Source organism: Eschrichtius robustus, chromosome 6 (genome assembly GCF_028021215.1).
Source record: "Eschrichtius robustus isolate mEscRob2 chromosome 6, mEscRob2.pri, whole genome shotgun sequence".
NCBI lineage: Eukaryota > Metazoa > Chordata > Mammalia > Artiodactyla > Eschrichtiidae > Eschrichtius > Eschrichtius robustus.
This window is the reverse complement of record NC_090829.1, coordinates 117,835,294-117,851,161: the sequence shown is the minus strand read 5'-3', so window position 1 is coordinate 117,851,161 and position 15,868 is coordinate 117,835,294. Positions and strand designations below refer to the sequence as shown.

At 34.3% G+C, this 15,868-nt stretch overlaps 1 protein-coding gene across 2 annotated transcripts in view; it reads left to right on the top strand.

Moving 5' to 3' along the window:
- SAMSN1 (SAM domain, SH3 domain and nuclear localization signals 1) overlaps positions 1 to 15,868 on the top strand; it is a 106,290-nt gene that overhangs the window by 51,106 nt on the left and 39,316 nt on the right. Inside the window, exon 1 of one of the 2 annotated variants that reach the window (XM_068545719.1) lies at positions 8,438 to 8,494. The exons of the other annotated variant lie outside the window; for it this stretch is intronic. Within the exon in view, the coding sequence (XP_068401820.1) occupies positions 8,438 to 8,494 (57 nt within the window). Of the gene's footprint in view, positions 1 to 8,437; positions 8,495 to 15,868 lie in introns of those variants that run through there. 2 annotated transcript variants of the gene reach the window in all.

Below are 15,868 nucleotides of genomic sequence, written 5' to 3'. Positions count from 1 at the left end.
ATTTTTAACAATATTAATTCTTCCAATCCAAGAACACGGTATATCTTTCCATCTGTTTTTGTCATCTTCAATTTCTTTCATCAGTGTCTTATAGTTTTCCAAGTATGGGTCTTTAACCTCCTTAGGTAGGTTTATTTCCAGGTATTTTATCCTTTATGATGCAGAGGTAAATGGGATTGTTTCCTTAATTTCTCTTTCTGATAGTTCATTGTTAGTGTATAGAAATGCAACAGATTTCTGCATATTAATTTTGTATCTTGCAACTTTACCAAATTCATTGATGAACTCTAGCAGTTTTCTGGTGGTGTCTTTAGGATTTTCTATGTAAAGTATCAAGTCATCTGCAAAAAGGGACAGTTTTACTTCTTCCTTTACAATTTGGATTCCTTTTATTTCTTTTTCTTCTCTGACTGCTGGGGCTAGGACTTGCAAAACTGTGTTGAATAAAAATGGCAAGACTGGACATCCTTGTTTTGTACCTGACCTTAGAGAAAAAAACAAAGGATTTTAATTGTACATGTACTATGCTCCAATAAAAATTAATTTAAAAATGTTTTCATGCAAAGCCAGTTCAGTTTGTTCAGTCAGTATTGTACTATGAACAGAATTTCCTTTTAGCCTAATGAGACGTAATTCAGAAGGTACTGGATTATAGTCTTTTTTTTTTTTTTTAATTATTTATTTATTTATTTATGGCTGTGTTGGGTCTTCGTTTCTGTGCAAGGGCTTTCTCTAGTTGTGGCAAGTGGGGGCCACTCTTCATCACGGTGCGCGAGCCTCTCACTATCGCAGCCTCTCTTGTTGCGGAGCACAGGCTCCAGACGCACAGGCTCAGTAATTGTGGCTCACAGGCCCAGCCGCTCCATGGCATGTGGAATCTTCCCAGACCAGAGCTCGAACCCGTGTCCCCTGCATTGGCAGGCAGACTCTCAACCACTGCGCCACCAGGGAAGCCCTGGATTATATTCTTAGTTTAAAAATTACTTTGAAGATTTTTAATAAAAACATTTCTTATTGTTTTAGACTATCTATAAAGAATGAAAAGGCAAACTAATTTCACAGGATACTGTATTTCTGTGCTTGTGAGAAGAATCTGAAAATGTGTAGAGAACACAATTACTTAAATGTGAAAATGGATTTCTATTGAAAAGCTTCATATTTTTACCTGCCTTCTTCCTACTGTGTCATACCAGTAACAATGTCCTATGTCAATCTTAAAAATTATAAGGTTGGAGTGGTAGTGATAGGGATCAGTTTTACGTAATTAGCTACATGCTTCATATAATTAGGAGTTTAGCAAATAAGATAAAGAACACAAATGTTTTAAAGGGCAGAATTAAAGAAGAGAGTTGGAGGTGAAAAATTGTGAATAGTTGGCAAAGCTAGACTTTGCTTAAATGTAGCATATCATCTATATACATTTACCAAAAAGATGCAAACCCACAAATACAAAGACATTTGATAAAAGGATAGGAGAAGAGATGCCAACTAATGTTTGGGATGATGGAAGGTGAATGGAGGATTGGAGCAAGGCAATCTCAGAACCTGCAGAAAAGGATGTTGCAGTGAAGTGAGTTAGTGTGCACCAAAGAGCCCCTCAGAGCCTCAGCATTTGAAACCTGCAAGGAAACTAACCTGCTCCTTCACAGCCCATCCAGGACATGGGAAGATTATTACCTGCAGAACTTAAATGATCTCAGAGAATAGAATTTCAGAAGCTGCCATTTAGGGTTCTTCTGATAAAAAGGCTTCCTTGCTGCCTGATCACCTAACAAGCCCACCCATTTACACAGAGCTTCCAGTCAGGATTTTTATACCATGCTCTTAGTGATGTATCAACAACCAAAAATCATTAGACATTTGAAGAAAGCCTCAAAGATGAAAGACAGTGGTCAAAGCAAACAAGAGAAAGAAATCAGAAAGAGACAAAAACAATGAAAGGAACAGAAGGAAATTATAAAAATGGTAATTAATAACCTCAGATATATAAAAGAACTTATCCCATATATATTTTAGTTCTTAGTGTTTAGTATATGCCAGGCACTTTTCTACTAACTTTATAATAATGTCTTATTTAAGCCTCATAGCAATTCCTTTGAGGTAGGCACTACTATCATGTCCATTTCATAGGAAGGTTACGTAACTAGCCAAGGACATCTTAGCAAATGGCAGAGCCAGGATTTGAACCCAGGTAGTCAGCTTAAAGTCCACTCTCTTAACCATTACATTTTACCTCCTTTCCAAGAATTAAGAATAGAATGTTCTCAAAACCTCACTTTTCTTTAGTTAGTTTTTAAAATATATTGCTATTAAAATATACCCTTGAAGTAAAAGTTAAGACCTCAAAAATGACCTGTACCCATCTACACTAACCCCCCCATTCCATCCCCTGACTCTCTGCACCCAAGTAAATCATTACACTAAAAGCTATGTTCCTCACTCCTTTATTTTTTAAACTGTGCATGTATTTTTCTAAAGAGCATCATGCTATATGCAATTCTTCTGTGAAATGTTCTTTTCACTTAATATTGTATTTCCAAGATTCACCCATATCGTTGCATGTTAATTGATTTCATTAATTGTTACTGCTGTATTAAAGAAAAAAGAACAAAGTGTTATGAAAGGAAACAATAAGAAGTTTTACAAAACAAAAAAATTTTTTTTTAATTAATTTATTTATTTTTGGCTGCATTGGGTCTTCGTTGCTGCGCACGGGCTTTCTCTAGTTGCAGCAAGCGGGGGCTACCCTTCGTTGTGGTGTGCTGTCTTCTCATTGCGGTGGTTTCTCTTGTCGCGGAGCACAGGCTCTAGGCATGTGGGCTTCAGTAGTTGTGTCACGTGGGCTCAGTAGTTGTGGCTCGTGGGCTCTAGAGTGCAGGCTCAGTAGTTGTGGCACACGGGCTTAGTTGCTCCACAACTTGTGGGATCTTCCTGGACCAGGGTTCAAACCTGTGTCCCCTGCATTGGCGGGCAGATTCTTAACCACTGCACCACCATGGAAGTCCCAAAACAAAATATTATAGTTAAAAGAAAATATTTATTAGAATAATTAGTAGAAAAATAATGGAATTTCCTAGAAAGTAAAAAAAAAAAAAAAAATTAAGAAGGGGAAGGGGAAGAAGAAGAAGGAGAAGAAGAACAAGAAGGAAAAGAAGGAGGAGGAGGAGGACGAGGGGGAGGAGAAGAAGAAAACAGAGAAATATAATACAATGAGAGTATCAATTGGGGTGTCTAACATTGTACTAATAAGATTTACAGAAAAAGAGAACAGAGAAAGAGATGAAGAATTTATCAAAGAAACAGACCTTAAGGTTGTGTGTTTCCAGTTTGAAGAGCCATTGAGAGAGCAGTGCAGGGAATGAAAAAATAAACTATATCAAGACACATAATATGACATTTTAGGACATACCAAGGATAAAAGGAATATATTTTTTTTTCTTTTTTTTCTTTCTCTCCAATGTCATTTGTCTTCTCAACAAAAACTTTGGAAGCTAGAAGACAATGGAGAGGCTTTCTAAATTCTGCAGACGAATAAAGTTAGAATTCCAAGTCAAAATAGCATTCAAATGTTAAGTATCTACAAGGTCCTAAAACATTTCCAATAGGGAGGTGTGTTTCTGCAAATGAAAGAATAGACAAAAAAGATAATGTGAGATTCAGGTCAAAGAGGATCCAAACCAAGAGGAGATTGAGAATTTCCATTTAAGCCTCAGTACTGCATACTTAGAGATTAATCACACCCCACTGAAACGAGGATAAAATAAATTTGAAATGTTTGAGCATTTAAAATTATAAGTATGGTGACTGAACTTAAATGTTCAAAAAAAATCAGTTGATAAATTTGTTGGGGGCATTTATTTGGAATACGTTAGCAATTATGAACTCCAAAAATAAACAACAAAGGGGACACAAAGCACGAAACATAATTTTACTTATCCATGAACAATATTTATAAAATAATAATAACTAATGATTTAACTCAATAATTATAAGAGAGTAGGGGAGTGAAAGGAATACAAAATCCTCAAGGACAAAAACAGGAATCAATAGACAACGTCTAATACATAAATCAAGAAAGTATGGGCCTATCATGTAGAAAAATGAATTTAACCAATGAGAAAAATGGTTTTAATACTGGAGGGATAAAACAAAGTATTGAAATAAAAAGTCTGGGTGTATAAACGGATGTCACAGGGAGCTACTGTTTTTCAAGTTTTTAGGGTAAACATTTCAGTTTTTACAAAATATGAAATGACATTTAGAAGTATAAAAGGGAAACATATTATAGAAATGTGAAGATTATGACTATAATTTGGGTGTGACATTGAGGCAAGAAAAGATTGTAAGATTAAAAGTCAAAGGTTAAGAGAATAATAAATACTTTTTAGGAACATAAATTGGGGAGCTATAGCTCCAGATCAAGGAGAAAATAGAATATGCTTATGGTAGTAACTTCAGAGATAGTATCAATTCATAGATGGATGCTTTATCAAAAGCCATCAGCAGGGAACTTCAGAACCTAGGGAATTTCATAGCATGTAGACAAATCTAATCTGTGCTCCTACCCTGATTTTTATAAGCATGAAATTAGAAAAAATGATTTTAAAGATTGCATTGCAAGGATCTGGACTCTTTACTTAGAGTCAGAACAAGGTAGCCTGGGTGGGAGAAGAAAATTGAAGAGGTAGCAGTTTTGTCCATGTGGTACTGAGTCTTAATTAAAGAATAGGGTTCTAGATAGTTACACACTTACTGGTTTGATATTTTTTATACACACCTACTGATTGAACCACTCTTTCCAACCAGTAGCTCAGCATTACCCTCCCTCTCCCCAGTCTTTACCATTCCTGCCCTTAACCCCCAAATAAATCACTCCCATTCTTTGTCAGGTCCTTAGGCATAACTATTGTATAGAGTGATGTTTATGAGCTGAGATTTTTGGATTGAACCTTGACTCCACCACTTCCTAGCTGTGCAAACTGGACACATTACCTAACCTCACCTGGAAGTTGAGAATGACAATGGAGATTGTCATGGATTGTCATGTTATGGAGATTTTTTGAGGATTACATGGGAAATACGAATAAAGCACAAAGCACAATGCAAGGCATATAATAAGCACTCAGAATTAATAGTCATCATTATTATTATTAACTTTGAGAATAAGAAGATGTCATGAATATTAAACTTTTAATCATGAATGTATGAAATTTTGTTTTATCATTACTTATTACGGCAACCACTTAGAAAGTACATATTTATAATTTGTTGAAATAATCTGAGTAATTTGCATATATTTTAAACTTAGTCAGATCCCCTAATTGTTTTAGTCAGTAATGAACTGGTACGCCTCATTTTTTGTTTACTAAGTCTTCTCTTATGTTGTTTTCAAACATCTTGCCATGCATAGATGTGATCTAAGAAGTTCTTCGTCTGTTTCAAAAGAGTTTCTTCCTGTATGATTCTTTAGGTTCACCATTCATCTTAGACTGTTGGTCCTTTTTATTTATCTCAATTCTCTGTTTCTTCTACAACTAAGATAGTGAGATAATGTGCCCCATTATCTCTTTAGAAATTTAAATAAGAAATAATGTCACAAGGCCAGGTTCTCTCCCAAGAGGCTTCCCAAGATATCTAGGGCTTCACAAGCAGCTCTCCTCTAACAGAAGCATAATGTTTGCAGCACACCAAGAGTGGATCCTTTTTGGGATACACTCTGATTAACCACCATGGCATTTTTAAAATTTATAGTGAGAAATAGCAATTGCAGAGTTTCTGGGACTTGTCTTACGAACAATGCATTGTCTTTCTGCTGACAGGAATTAATCTGTGATTTGAATTTGATTATTCATGTTTTAGCAAACTATCAATAAATATTTATTGGACTGCTGAAACAACTCTTTTATGTCTCACTTTACTTTCTTATAAAATACACCCCAATAGCTGTCATTTGCTTGCAATTTCTTTAAAATGTTGCCTTACCCACTATGACGCAGAAATTGTAACCGACATATATGCCACAAAGTCCCAGACTTTTTTCACCTTGCCTGTGTTAAGACCATTAAGGTAATGTGTGAAAACAAAGCACTGAGCCTTTGCTCTTTTGCAATTTCCCTGTTTTAGAACATGTCTTAAGCAACATGTGGCTTCGTGGTTCAATCATGACAGGGAATTTGTGTGCTCAATACTGACTCTCTACCTCATTCCTGTTCTATATACCTTTGACTTTAGAATTTGCTATATCACTCTGGGTCACTCATTAAATATCTTGATAGCACCAGACTTCCACAAAATAGGAGATAATCGATCACAACATTTGCTACTCTGTCACCTGAGATTTTCTGAGGACGAATATGTTTAATACAGATTGTAATAGCACCTCAAATGTCATACCTGCTTTTAATCTCTGGAAAACATTTTTCTCGAGTAGAAGAGAAGGTTGGAAAATTGCTTTTCCCATCTTTAATTCTGAGGGGAAAAATTTCCAGCTCTATTTATATTTTAAATATTTCTTACAGTATTAATGATGGTAAAAATGCCTAGAGATCATAAATTGAGATTTTTCTACAAGCCGCTTGAGCGCAACACTTTTAAAAGCTGCATATAATCCAGCTGTGGTCACCATGAATGTGAGTGTTCTCTATTCTTTACTTATTATTATAGAAATACAATCTATAGCAAACATTATCCCAAACATAACTGTTTGAAATCCATGAACATTTCTTGACATAAAACATTTCTTAAATAAGTACATTCTTTATTGGCATTTCCTTTTATTCTCACCAAAACCCTAACATGTGATAAGCACATTATCATTCCCATGTTATGGCCTGAAGTCCACAATTGAATTAAATTTCTACTCACAGATGAAGAAATGGGGCCACAGAGGTTGCAAATGTTTCAGTTAAGAAATACATTTTTTCATGACTTCCAATTTCTGAAGAAATGAAAAAAATTTTACATAGATCACTGCCATAACTTAAGCCCGAACAGAAAGTTTGAAAGGAAGCATACTTCTAGGGGATTACCCAACCTCAGAGTCCTCAGGTTTTTCAATGTTACCCTCTGTGTCATTACTTTGAAAATAGCTGCCTAATAATTCTTGAAAAATATAATTCTGCTCTTCATATCCAGTAGAAGAAGCATATTAACCATAATCTTGACAAGTGTATTCCTTCAATTCTGCTATAGAACATAAACTATTTTTTTAGCTAGTCAGGAGGTTCGATATATTGTCAGACAGCACACAACAGATGCTCAATTTCATACTCGTTAAATGAATCAGTGAAATTTGAAAACTAGAACTGGGTTTCGGAGAGCAGGGGCTTAGAGTTATGAGGAAGGACTGAGAAATAGAGTCAGTTGATTGGTAGAGAAACTGCTCCTTAAGAATATGGTGCCACTGTTTTTCAACCCAGGGGTTTTATAGACAAAATCTAGGTTGATTTCCTTTACAAGCCAGTTTTAATAGAAGTGGAATTTCAGACATCTTACAAGTCTCCCTTTGGTAAATCACTAATTAATAAGAAATCTTGAACTTCTTGCTTTTACTTCCTATGTTGGTTTTGCCATTATAATAAAAATGTTAAACCCTTTAGTTTGATAGGGAAAGTCTTTCTAAGCCATATTAGCTCTCTTCCAGGCCCATTAAATAAGGACTTGGGATGCTTCATTTGAAGGTACCATTGATCCATTGGATCACCACTCTAACAGCAATTATCAGCATATGACAATGAAGTTTGTAGCAGAAAGACATCTGGTTAATTGAGGGACTGTTTAATTGATTTCCATATTAATCAGAACTTTACAAAAGTAACAATATGCATAATCATTTACTTCTGGATTCATACTCCTATTTATATGAATTTCATCCATACTCTATTTTTTTTTTAAATGTGCTTACCTGCTTTAAATAGGATTAATATTGTTCAAAGTCTAGTTTATTATGTCTTCCAATAAAGTTTACCTTGGAATGCAAAATTGACTACCTTGAGTATTCTCTTCATTTTTAAATACTAAAAAGCTCACATTTCAAGTTTTGTTTCATTTATTGGCTCAGATGTTTTCTTCCCTCTACCTGTGGAATGTGTTATAGATTTTTATTTTTGTATAAACTAAAAAAATGCACTTTATTTGGAAATCTTCATGGCCCTTGTAACGCAGGCATGTCAAAGTGTGAGATTTAGGATTCTACCTCGTAGAATACAGCAGGAACAGAACGTTAAAGAGTTACCAAAGAATTAACGTTAAAAAAAAAAAAAACAAAAAACTTCACCCGTGTAGATGTGAAGTCATATCCTGACCAAAAGAGGAAGTGGCAGGTTACTAGTCTCGAACTTATCTGTGGCTCTACATCATAGACAGCATACTGCTGACCGTCTTCAATTGTTTCTGTAACAACAGAAAGTGCACTCACTCGGAGTAGTCTGAATTCAAAATGCTGAAGAGAAAACCATCCAATGTTTCAGAGAAGGAGAAACATCAAAAACCAAAGGTAAGGTAATTTCATACATAGTCGGACAAAACCAACATGTTTAATAGAATACACATGCACACACAGTGTTCTTATCTGTCCGTCACAAATCAATTCAACCATAGGGTTGAATCCCTCATGGCAATATGGAAAAAATTGAATTGCCAAGTTAAGTTTAGGTGTTAAATAATACCTGACAATTATTGTCTCTGTAATTTTATCTTATAGGGCATATTTGATTATTTACATCTGTAACTGAACTTTGAGCTTGTATTGTCAACTTCATGGAAATCATTTTGGTGGTCTCTTTTTGAAAGGCTGATATTATGAAATTTTTGTGTACATTTTTAATAACTATAAAGGTGTCAAGGTCTATTTAACAATCTCTTACATTCTCAGCTCTTCATAATATATTTAATTATGAGGTTGTAAAATGGAGATGTTTTGATTAAATATATAATTTTTTTTCATTTTTTCAGACTAAAATATGATCGCTTGTTGTAGAGATTATTTTTTCTACTCTCTCTCTTGAACTAACTCCACTACTAGAGAGAGGATAGGGTTGTGTTTGGGAAGCATCAAAACCCCATAAATTTATAGATTTGACAAATTGGTTCTATTTGAAATGTTACCCTATTCTTTGTATTGAAAATAATTACTACTTAAAAAGCAGGATATGAGATAACAAAGTTTAGATTCTATTGTAGAACTATAAATTAGTTTCATTAATAACATAAAAGAAAATATCTGTGAAATACTGGTGTCAGAGAAGTTTTCCAAAACCTGTACATTTTTTGAGTTTCTTAGGTAAATAACAATTTAAATCTGCTTGTGAATAAACAATAACTGAGTTCAGGTGTCTTTTTAGAGGACTGATTTATTATCAATTTTTGACCTTTATTTGCTTGGCACCGTTCGGAGAGAAAGGAGTTGGGAATTGATTGTGAACTTTTGAATTGTTGTGACATTGAACAATGGTCTATATTTTATAACTCTTTGCAAGTTACCACACAACCTCTCTGAATGAAACTAAAAATAAATGATTGCCAGTCTTTGGAAACTAAGAATAAATGATTTTCAATAGTAATTCTTTCTGACACAAAGATCTGATAAAGGGTAGGCAAGCATCACTAGTTAAAAATACAGCTGGATAACATAGCATGATTTCTTTTTCCTTAATAAAATAAAAATTCAAGGTAACAGTTCCCAAAGAATACAACAAAGTTTTTAAAAGCATTACTTACCTTTCTGTTCAAGATTATTTTTACATACAATTTGCTTGATTAAACGCTACCAATATTGAGTTGACAGTAGTAAGTTTTAAGGAGCTCACAAAAATTAATATGAAGCAGTGGTTTTCCTCCAAGTATTTAAAATTTTAAGTTAGAGTATCTCATAAGAACTCTATTATGTAGTGAACTACTATCATATTTATGTCATTGAACAATTTTCAAAATGATACTTTAGTCTATGATCATCATTTGCCTTAATTGCAGGAACTATTGTAATAGAAGTGGTATATTGTTCATCTTACTGACTTACTTATTCATAAATGTAAAAATATATTTGATAAAATATACATCTGGGAACAAAATATATCACAGAAAATAGTCACATTGGAAACATTAACTTTCGCTGGATAGTTTCATTTTATATGAATTTAAAGAGCTATGTGAATGTATATTCACATGTTCATACCTTCCAGATCAACTAAATCCTTTCCTTTTAATATGGAGGTAATATTTTTCCAATTATTATAATTATGTGTTAGAAACAACTTTGCTTTAATTCACATTTATTTTACTGAGTAATTTTCTTTGTGTATTTTATGGAAAAAGAGCCAAATCCCTAAGAGATGGCAGAGATTCCTACAAATAAATGGCTAGTAGAGTGAGGACTGCAAATTCCTTCATCTACTAGAAGGGAACATAGGGTCTGTGTCTAGAAAGATAGAATAGGACCATCAAGAAATCAGTCTGAAATGTAGGGAATCACCGTCTACACTAATTGACTACATACCAGACAATCATTCGCATCTCTTGACCTGGAAACATACACTCCTTGTGCTATACTCTTTCAAAATTTTTGAGAGAGATTTCCTTGCTTTTTAACTGTAAATGCTAAAGTAGGTAAGAAGCAACAACGTTAAAAATGAGGTGACTATTATTTAGTCATGCAGCTCATGTTAACTCCTGTGGGTTGTAGTTCAGGTGACCTAATACCCAATTCAAATGGTGAGTGACTATTATACCTAATGTTATTCCTTAAATAAAAGTTATGAAACTGTTCATTTGAAAAGTAAATAAATGGAGAAGGACTTTGTTATTAGTATTTTTAAATATGTCCTGTGGTTGTGAGGAAGTTCAAAACATTCATGGATATAAAATGTAGCAATAGATTTTATGAGTCCATATACAAAATAATTTATTATTTTCTTATATTCACAAGACTTATCAATAAAGATATCCATGAATCAAAAAAAAAATCAAAACCCATTAAAATATCATTTTACCATCTATAATTTATTAATATGTTTTCTTTTTCACCTTTTATTCTCCTCTGTTTCTCCATTTTTGGTATGGGTTCTTTCCTTCAAATAGCTCATAAATAGGACCAATAGCATTCATATTTATTATAAGAGATTCATAGTGTAGGTTAAGAAGGAGAGACCAGAAATATTCCATAAGGGAAACTGTTATAATTCGTGTCTCAGAACTCTCTATGGCGTATAAGTAAATTCCAAATTAAGAAAGATATTTGATAAATTTCTTTTTGATAAATGATTAAGTATTCTACGTTTAGATTAGTCAATCAAAAATAGCCTTTCTTAACATACTTGCAAGGTACTGTACTTTCCTTTTTGAATTTTGTTTTTACCTTCTCATCACTAGTGCCCACTACTGATTGTGAACTAAAAAAATATTTAAGCATATCTAGTATGCAGAGTTCAAAATATATGATCTCATTACACTCAATAAATCTTTAAATTATAGAACACAATTTTCCTTAACTCTTTTTCCAACTAAAATGTTTTAGTTTGCTATACTTATTGTGAGGTTATGATGTACCAGTGGCTGTGTTTAAAGCTTTTTGTACACTAATTTATTTAATATTTGTAACATTTCTGTGAGAGAATAACTTTTATTTAGCCTTATAGATGAGAAGGCATAGAGAAGGTTAATGAACTTAAGCAAAGACGCACAGATAAAAAATAAAACTCTGTTGTGTGAAATACATATGTCAATTTCTGGCACTCCTGTTCTTAATTATTATGCCACCATTACAAGCATAGGGACCGTAGATATTATTTCTATTTCTGTCTTAATCGCCAGCTACATTTTAAGGAAAACTGTGAGAGCATATTTTTAAGAGCCTCTCTCTCAGTTGGAAAGGAATTTAGAGGTCCTCCATTCCTGTCTCTGACTAAATGCCAGAATTCCACCTATAAGATCCCTCCAGGTGTCCATCCAAGCTTTAAAACTTAAAATTGTAAAACAACAATAAGAACAACTTTATTAGCATTCAAATGTTCAAATTGTCAAAAAAATCATGACCTAGTATTGAGATAACTAAAAGCATGTATTTCCCTCCTAAATCTAGTATAACACCTTTAATGTAGTAAGCTCTTAAGTATTTGTAATGTGAATGAAGTTTCTTGATTCTACTGTATGCAACCTGGTTCAAGTATGAATACTGACTAGTACTATGTATTTTCATTATTCTTGGTAGCAACCCTGTTAGTGTGTACATAAGAAAGTTTGTATGCATGTGTGTAAATACAATTCTAAATCATTTCTAAGTTTTATTTTAAGAAAAACTCCAATAACGCAAATGTTGTGCAAGAATCCCTAGAGAGTCCCATCGTTACATAACAAGTAGACCATTGTTCCAGGTCAGGGAATATGGTAGAAACTTCGAAAATAGAAAAGGAATAGACACCACAAATGAAGCTCTGCACCTGTAATTAGAACAGGTTGACCTTTATTTGGCTGGGATTAATGATCTGTGTTAATAAATCTTAACTCAAGGTTTTTCTTTGAGTAAAGGAGATCCAAATACTACTGTTATTTTAAAGGGAAACACTGGAATAATGGCAGCTCTGGAAATAGTTTTTTGTTTTTGTTTTTTTTACCATTTTTTAAAATCTAAAGTGCATACTAAATGAGACACCATTAGTGTCACAGATGCTAATTTTCACTAGCAATGACTGAAGTGGCATTCTTTCCCATTTGCATTTGATCCTAGCAATGATGAGAGGTGATGAGTTGATTATGAGTTGTTTTCACTGCACTGCCCGCTGTGCAAATTTATGCTCCTAGACAAGGATGACACAGAGTTGTGGCATTTAAGAGCTTTCTTCATTGCTTTTCCTATCAAGACTGTTAAGATACATTTTTAACTCTTATCTAACCAGGTATAAGAAAAGAGAAGTATGTATATGAACCGGTGCTTACTCTAGGCCAAGTACTTGCACAAGGGGTTTATGGAACTCCCTCCGCCACCCAATTTACAGAAAACAGCTCTGTAGCTGTGAAAAATTTTGTCCAAGCTATCATGGCTAGCAAAAAAATTGATCTGAGATTATTCAGGACAGCTTTTCTTCTTCTAAACCTGTGGGTTTCCCCCCTGCTACTTCTTTTTGCATCATCATCTGGGGTATAATTTTCAGACTTTAATTTATGTGACTTCAGTTGAATGTTTTGGCTTTTCAAACAAAGTGATCCCAAGTAAGGTATGTGATATACAATGTAAGTAATATTTTAAACCCACTTTTCCCATTAAAAAAATGGTGGGTATAAATAAATGTTTATCTTTACTTTTGGTTATTACCCACCCATGCCCCTAAAAAATCTCCCCAAAGGTTCTCTTCACTTCTGTATTTAGTTAGTATTTATGTCATATTTGTTTTCCAAGAAATATTTAAAGTAAATTATAATGCAAACCTAAAACAAAATAACATAAGTCAGAAGAAAATGGAGTATAGACCACAGTAAAAAGTATTACAGGGCCACCAAGTTTGCGTTGAATATGGATCTAAGTATTGCTACTCATTGTGGTCCTACAGACTAGCAACACTGGCATTCCAGGAGTTCGTTAGAAATGCAGATTCTCTGGCCTACCCCAGGCCTATTAACTCAGAATATACATTGTAGTGAGAAACCCAGGAGTTCTGTGAGCACTTTAAAGTTTGGAAATGATGTCTACATTGATGGTTCTCGAACTAGGTTGCACATTTGAATCACTGAAGAGCTTTAAGAAATACTGATGATTGGGTTCCTTCTTCAATATCCTAATATACCTAATGTAGAATGTACCTGAGCATCAGTGACGTTTAAAGTTTCCCAATCTGGAGATATTTTTTTCTACTAATCTCTTCAAAGGACTTAAAAGTTAATTCACTCCTTCCTTCCCTCCTTCATTCTTCAAAGCAATAGATATCTACTGAGTGCTTACTATGAACAATATAGACCATATGCTGGGAATACAGTGGTGAATAAAACAAAGACTCCTGGCCTCATAGGATTTACATTTACTGGGGATGACAGGCAATAAACAAGATAAATATGTTAAATACATAGTATACTAAGTGATGGTAAGTGTTAAGAAGAAAAGGAAGAATATGAAATACAAGGAACCAGGGAAGACTTGGTGAGAATGGGACATTTAAGAAGGGACCTGACGGAAATGAAGGGCTGGCCATGAGATTGGCTGAGGAAATCTTACTCCAGGCCCAGGGAAGAGCAAAACCAAAAGCTTTTTTTTTTTTTTTAATTAATTTTTATTGGAGCAGAGTTGCTTTACAATGTTGGGTTAGTTTCTGCTGTACAGCAAAGTGAATCAGTTACACATATACATATAGCCCCTCTGTTTTGGATTTCCTTCCCATTTAGTTCACCACAGAGCACTGAGTAGAGTTCTCTGAGCTATACAGTAGGTTCTCATTAGTTATCTATTTTATACATAGTAGTGTATATATGGAGTGTCCCTGGTGTGTTTGTTTGAGAAACAATGGATCAGAATACACAAGGGGAAGAGCAGTCACAATGAGCCGGATGTAGAGGGCCTTCTAGGTCATTATAAGGATTTGAGCTAGTATTAAAAGATTTTGAGAAGGGAAGAGAAGGATCTGGCTTACATTTAGTGGTTTATTCTTGCTTTTGTGTTTCAAATACACTGAAGAAAGTGAGGGAGGAAGCAGGGAAAAGAGACCCTTTAGGAAGCTATTACAGAAACTAGGAAGGAGATAATGGTGGCTCAGACAAGGGAAGTGACAGGTTGGGTGATGAGAAGATGTTGAATTTGGGATTTATTTGTAGATACTGTATACGTTTGGATATATAAAAATGGAACTTACCACATGGGCCCTAAAGGTGGTAAAGAGAAAGGCTGCCCCTGCTCTGCACTGTTCTTGCTTCCAGCTGGTGCTCACACTTCAAGGAGAAATGCCCTCATCCCTCTGCTGATAGCCACCAGAAAATTACCCCCATACTGATATGCCACTTCCCAAAAGTTTCTACCTCTTTCTTCAAACTACAATTTTCTATTGGATTTAATTTTCATTTCTGGGGTATCTTGAATCAGAATAGATGAACTAATAATTTGCTTATTTCACCTTGTTGAATTGTTTGAAAGAGGTAAATAATTTTAGCCTTGAAAAATTATCTTCAAACAAAGTACCAATTCACTCTAGCCATCCCATTTTATAGAACATGAATCTGTAATCAAGTTTTACTTCAAGCAAGTAGCAAAGGTTTAGTACCAAATAGACGGCTATATCTGAAAAAAAACACAGTGCCCAGATGATACATAGAAAGTTCTGGAGACAAGTGGTTGAGAGAAATGACAGAAGTGTAGACTCCCCTTGTAAATGTGGGTATTACATCCTATAGGAAGGTATAAAGTCATTACCTTGACTACCAATGCACTGGATTTGTTAAAAATCAATTTAATGACACACTTATCTCTTTAAACTTTCCTTGCCTTGCTTTGGAGATAAATGGCTTCATTATCCCTGCAGATTGTGTGTGCTTTTTTTAATAATGGAATTAAGTCCATACTCTACATAGCTGTGTTTCCAAATTTAGCATTCCCAAACTGATCCATTTCTCTTCCTTTCTAGTGTTAAGGGCTTAGGTGAACTTTTGGAAACAAGACATTCATAATTAGCTTCTTAGTAGAGAACAAAAATGTCCTCCATTAAGAATTGATTAATAAGAATAGCAGAGTGTTTTAAGCTGTCTCTGGTGGTAGACAAAATGATTCTTCTATAGATAGAGAGCCATTTGTCAACACAGCTGGCCATGTCCCCTTTCTCCCCTCATTTAAAGAGTTTTGGAAGTTTTCACCTAGTCTGTATTAGTTTTCTAGGGCTTCTGTAACAAAATACCATAGACT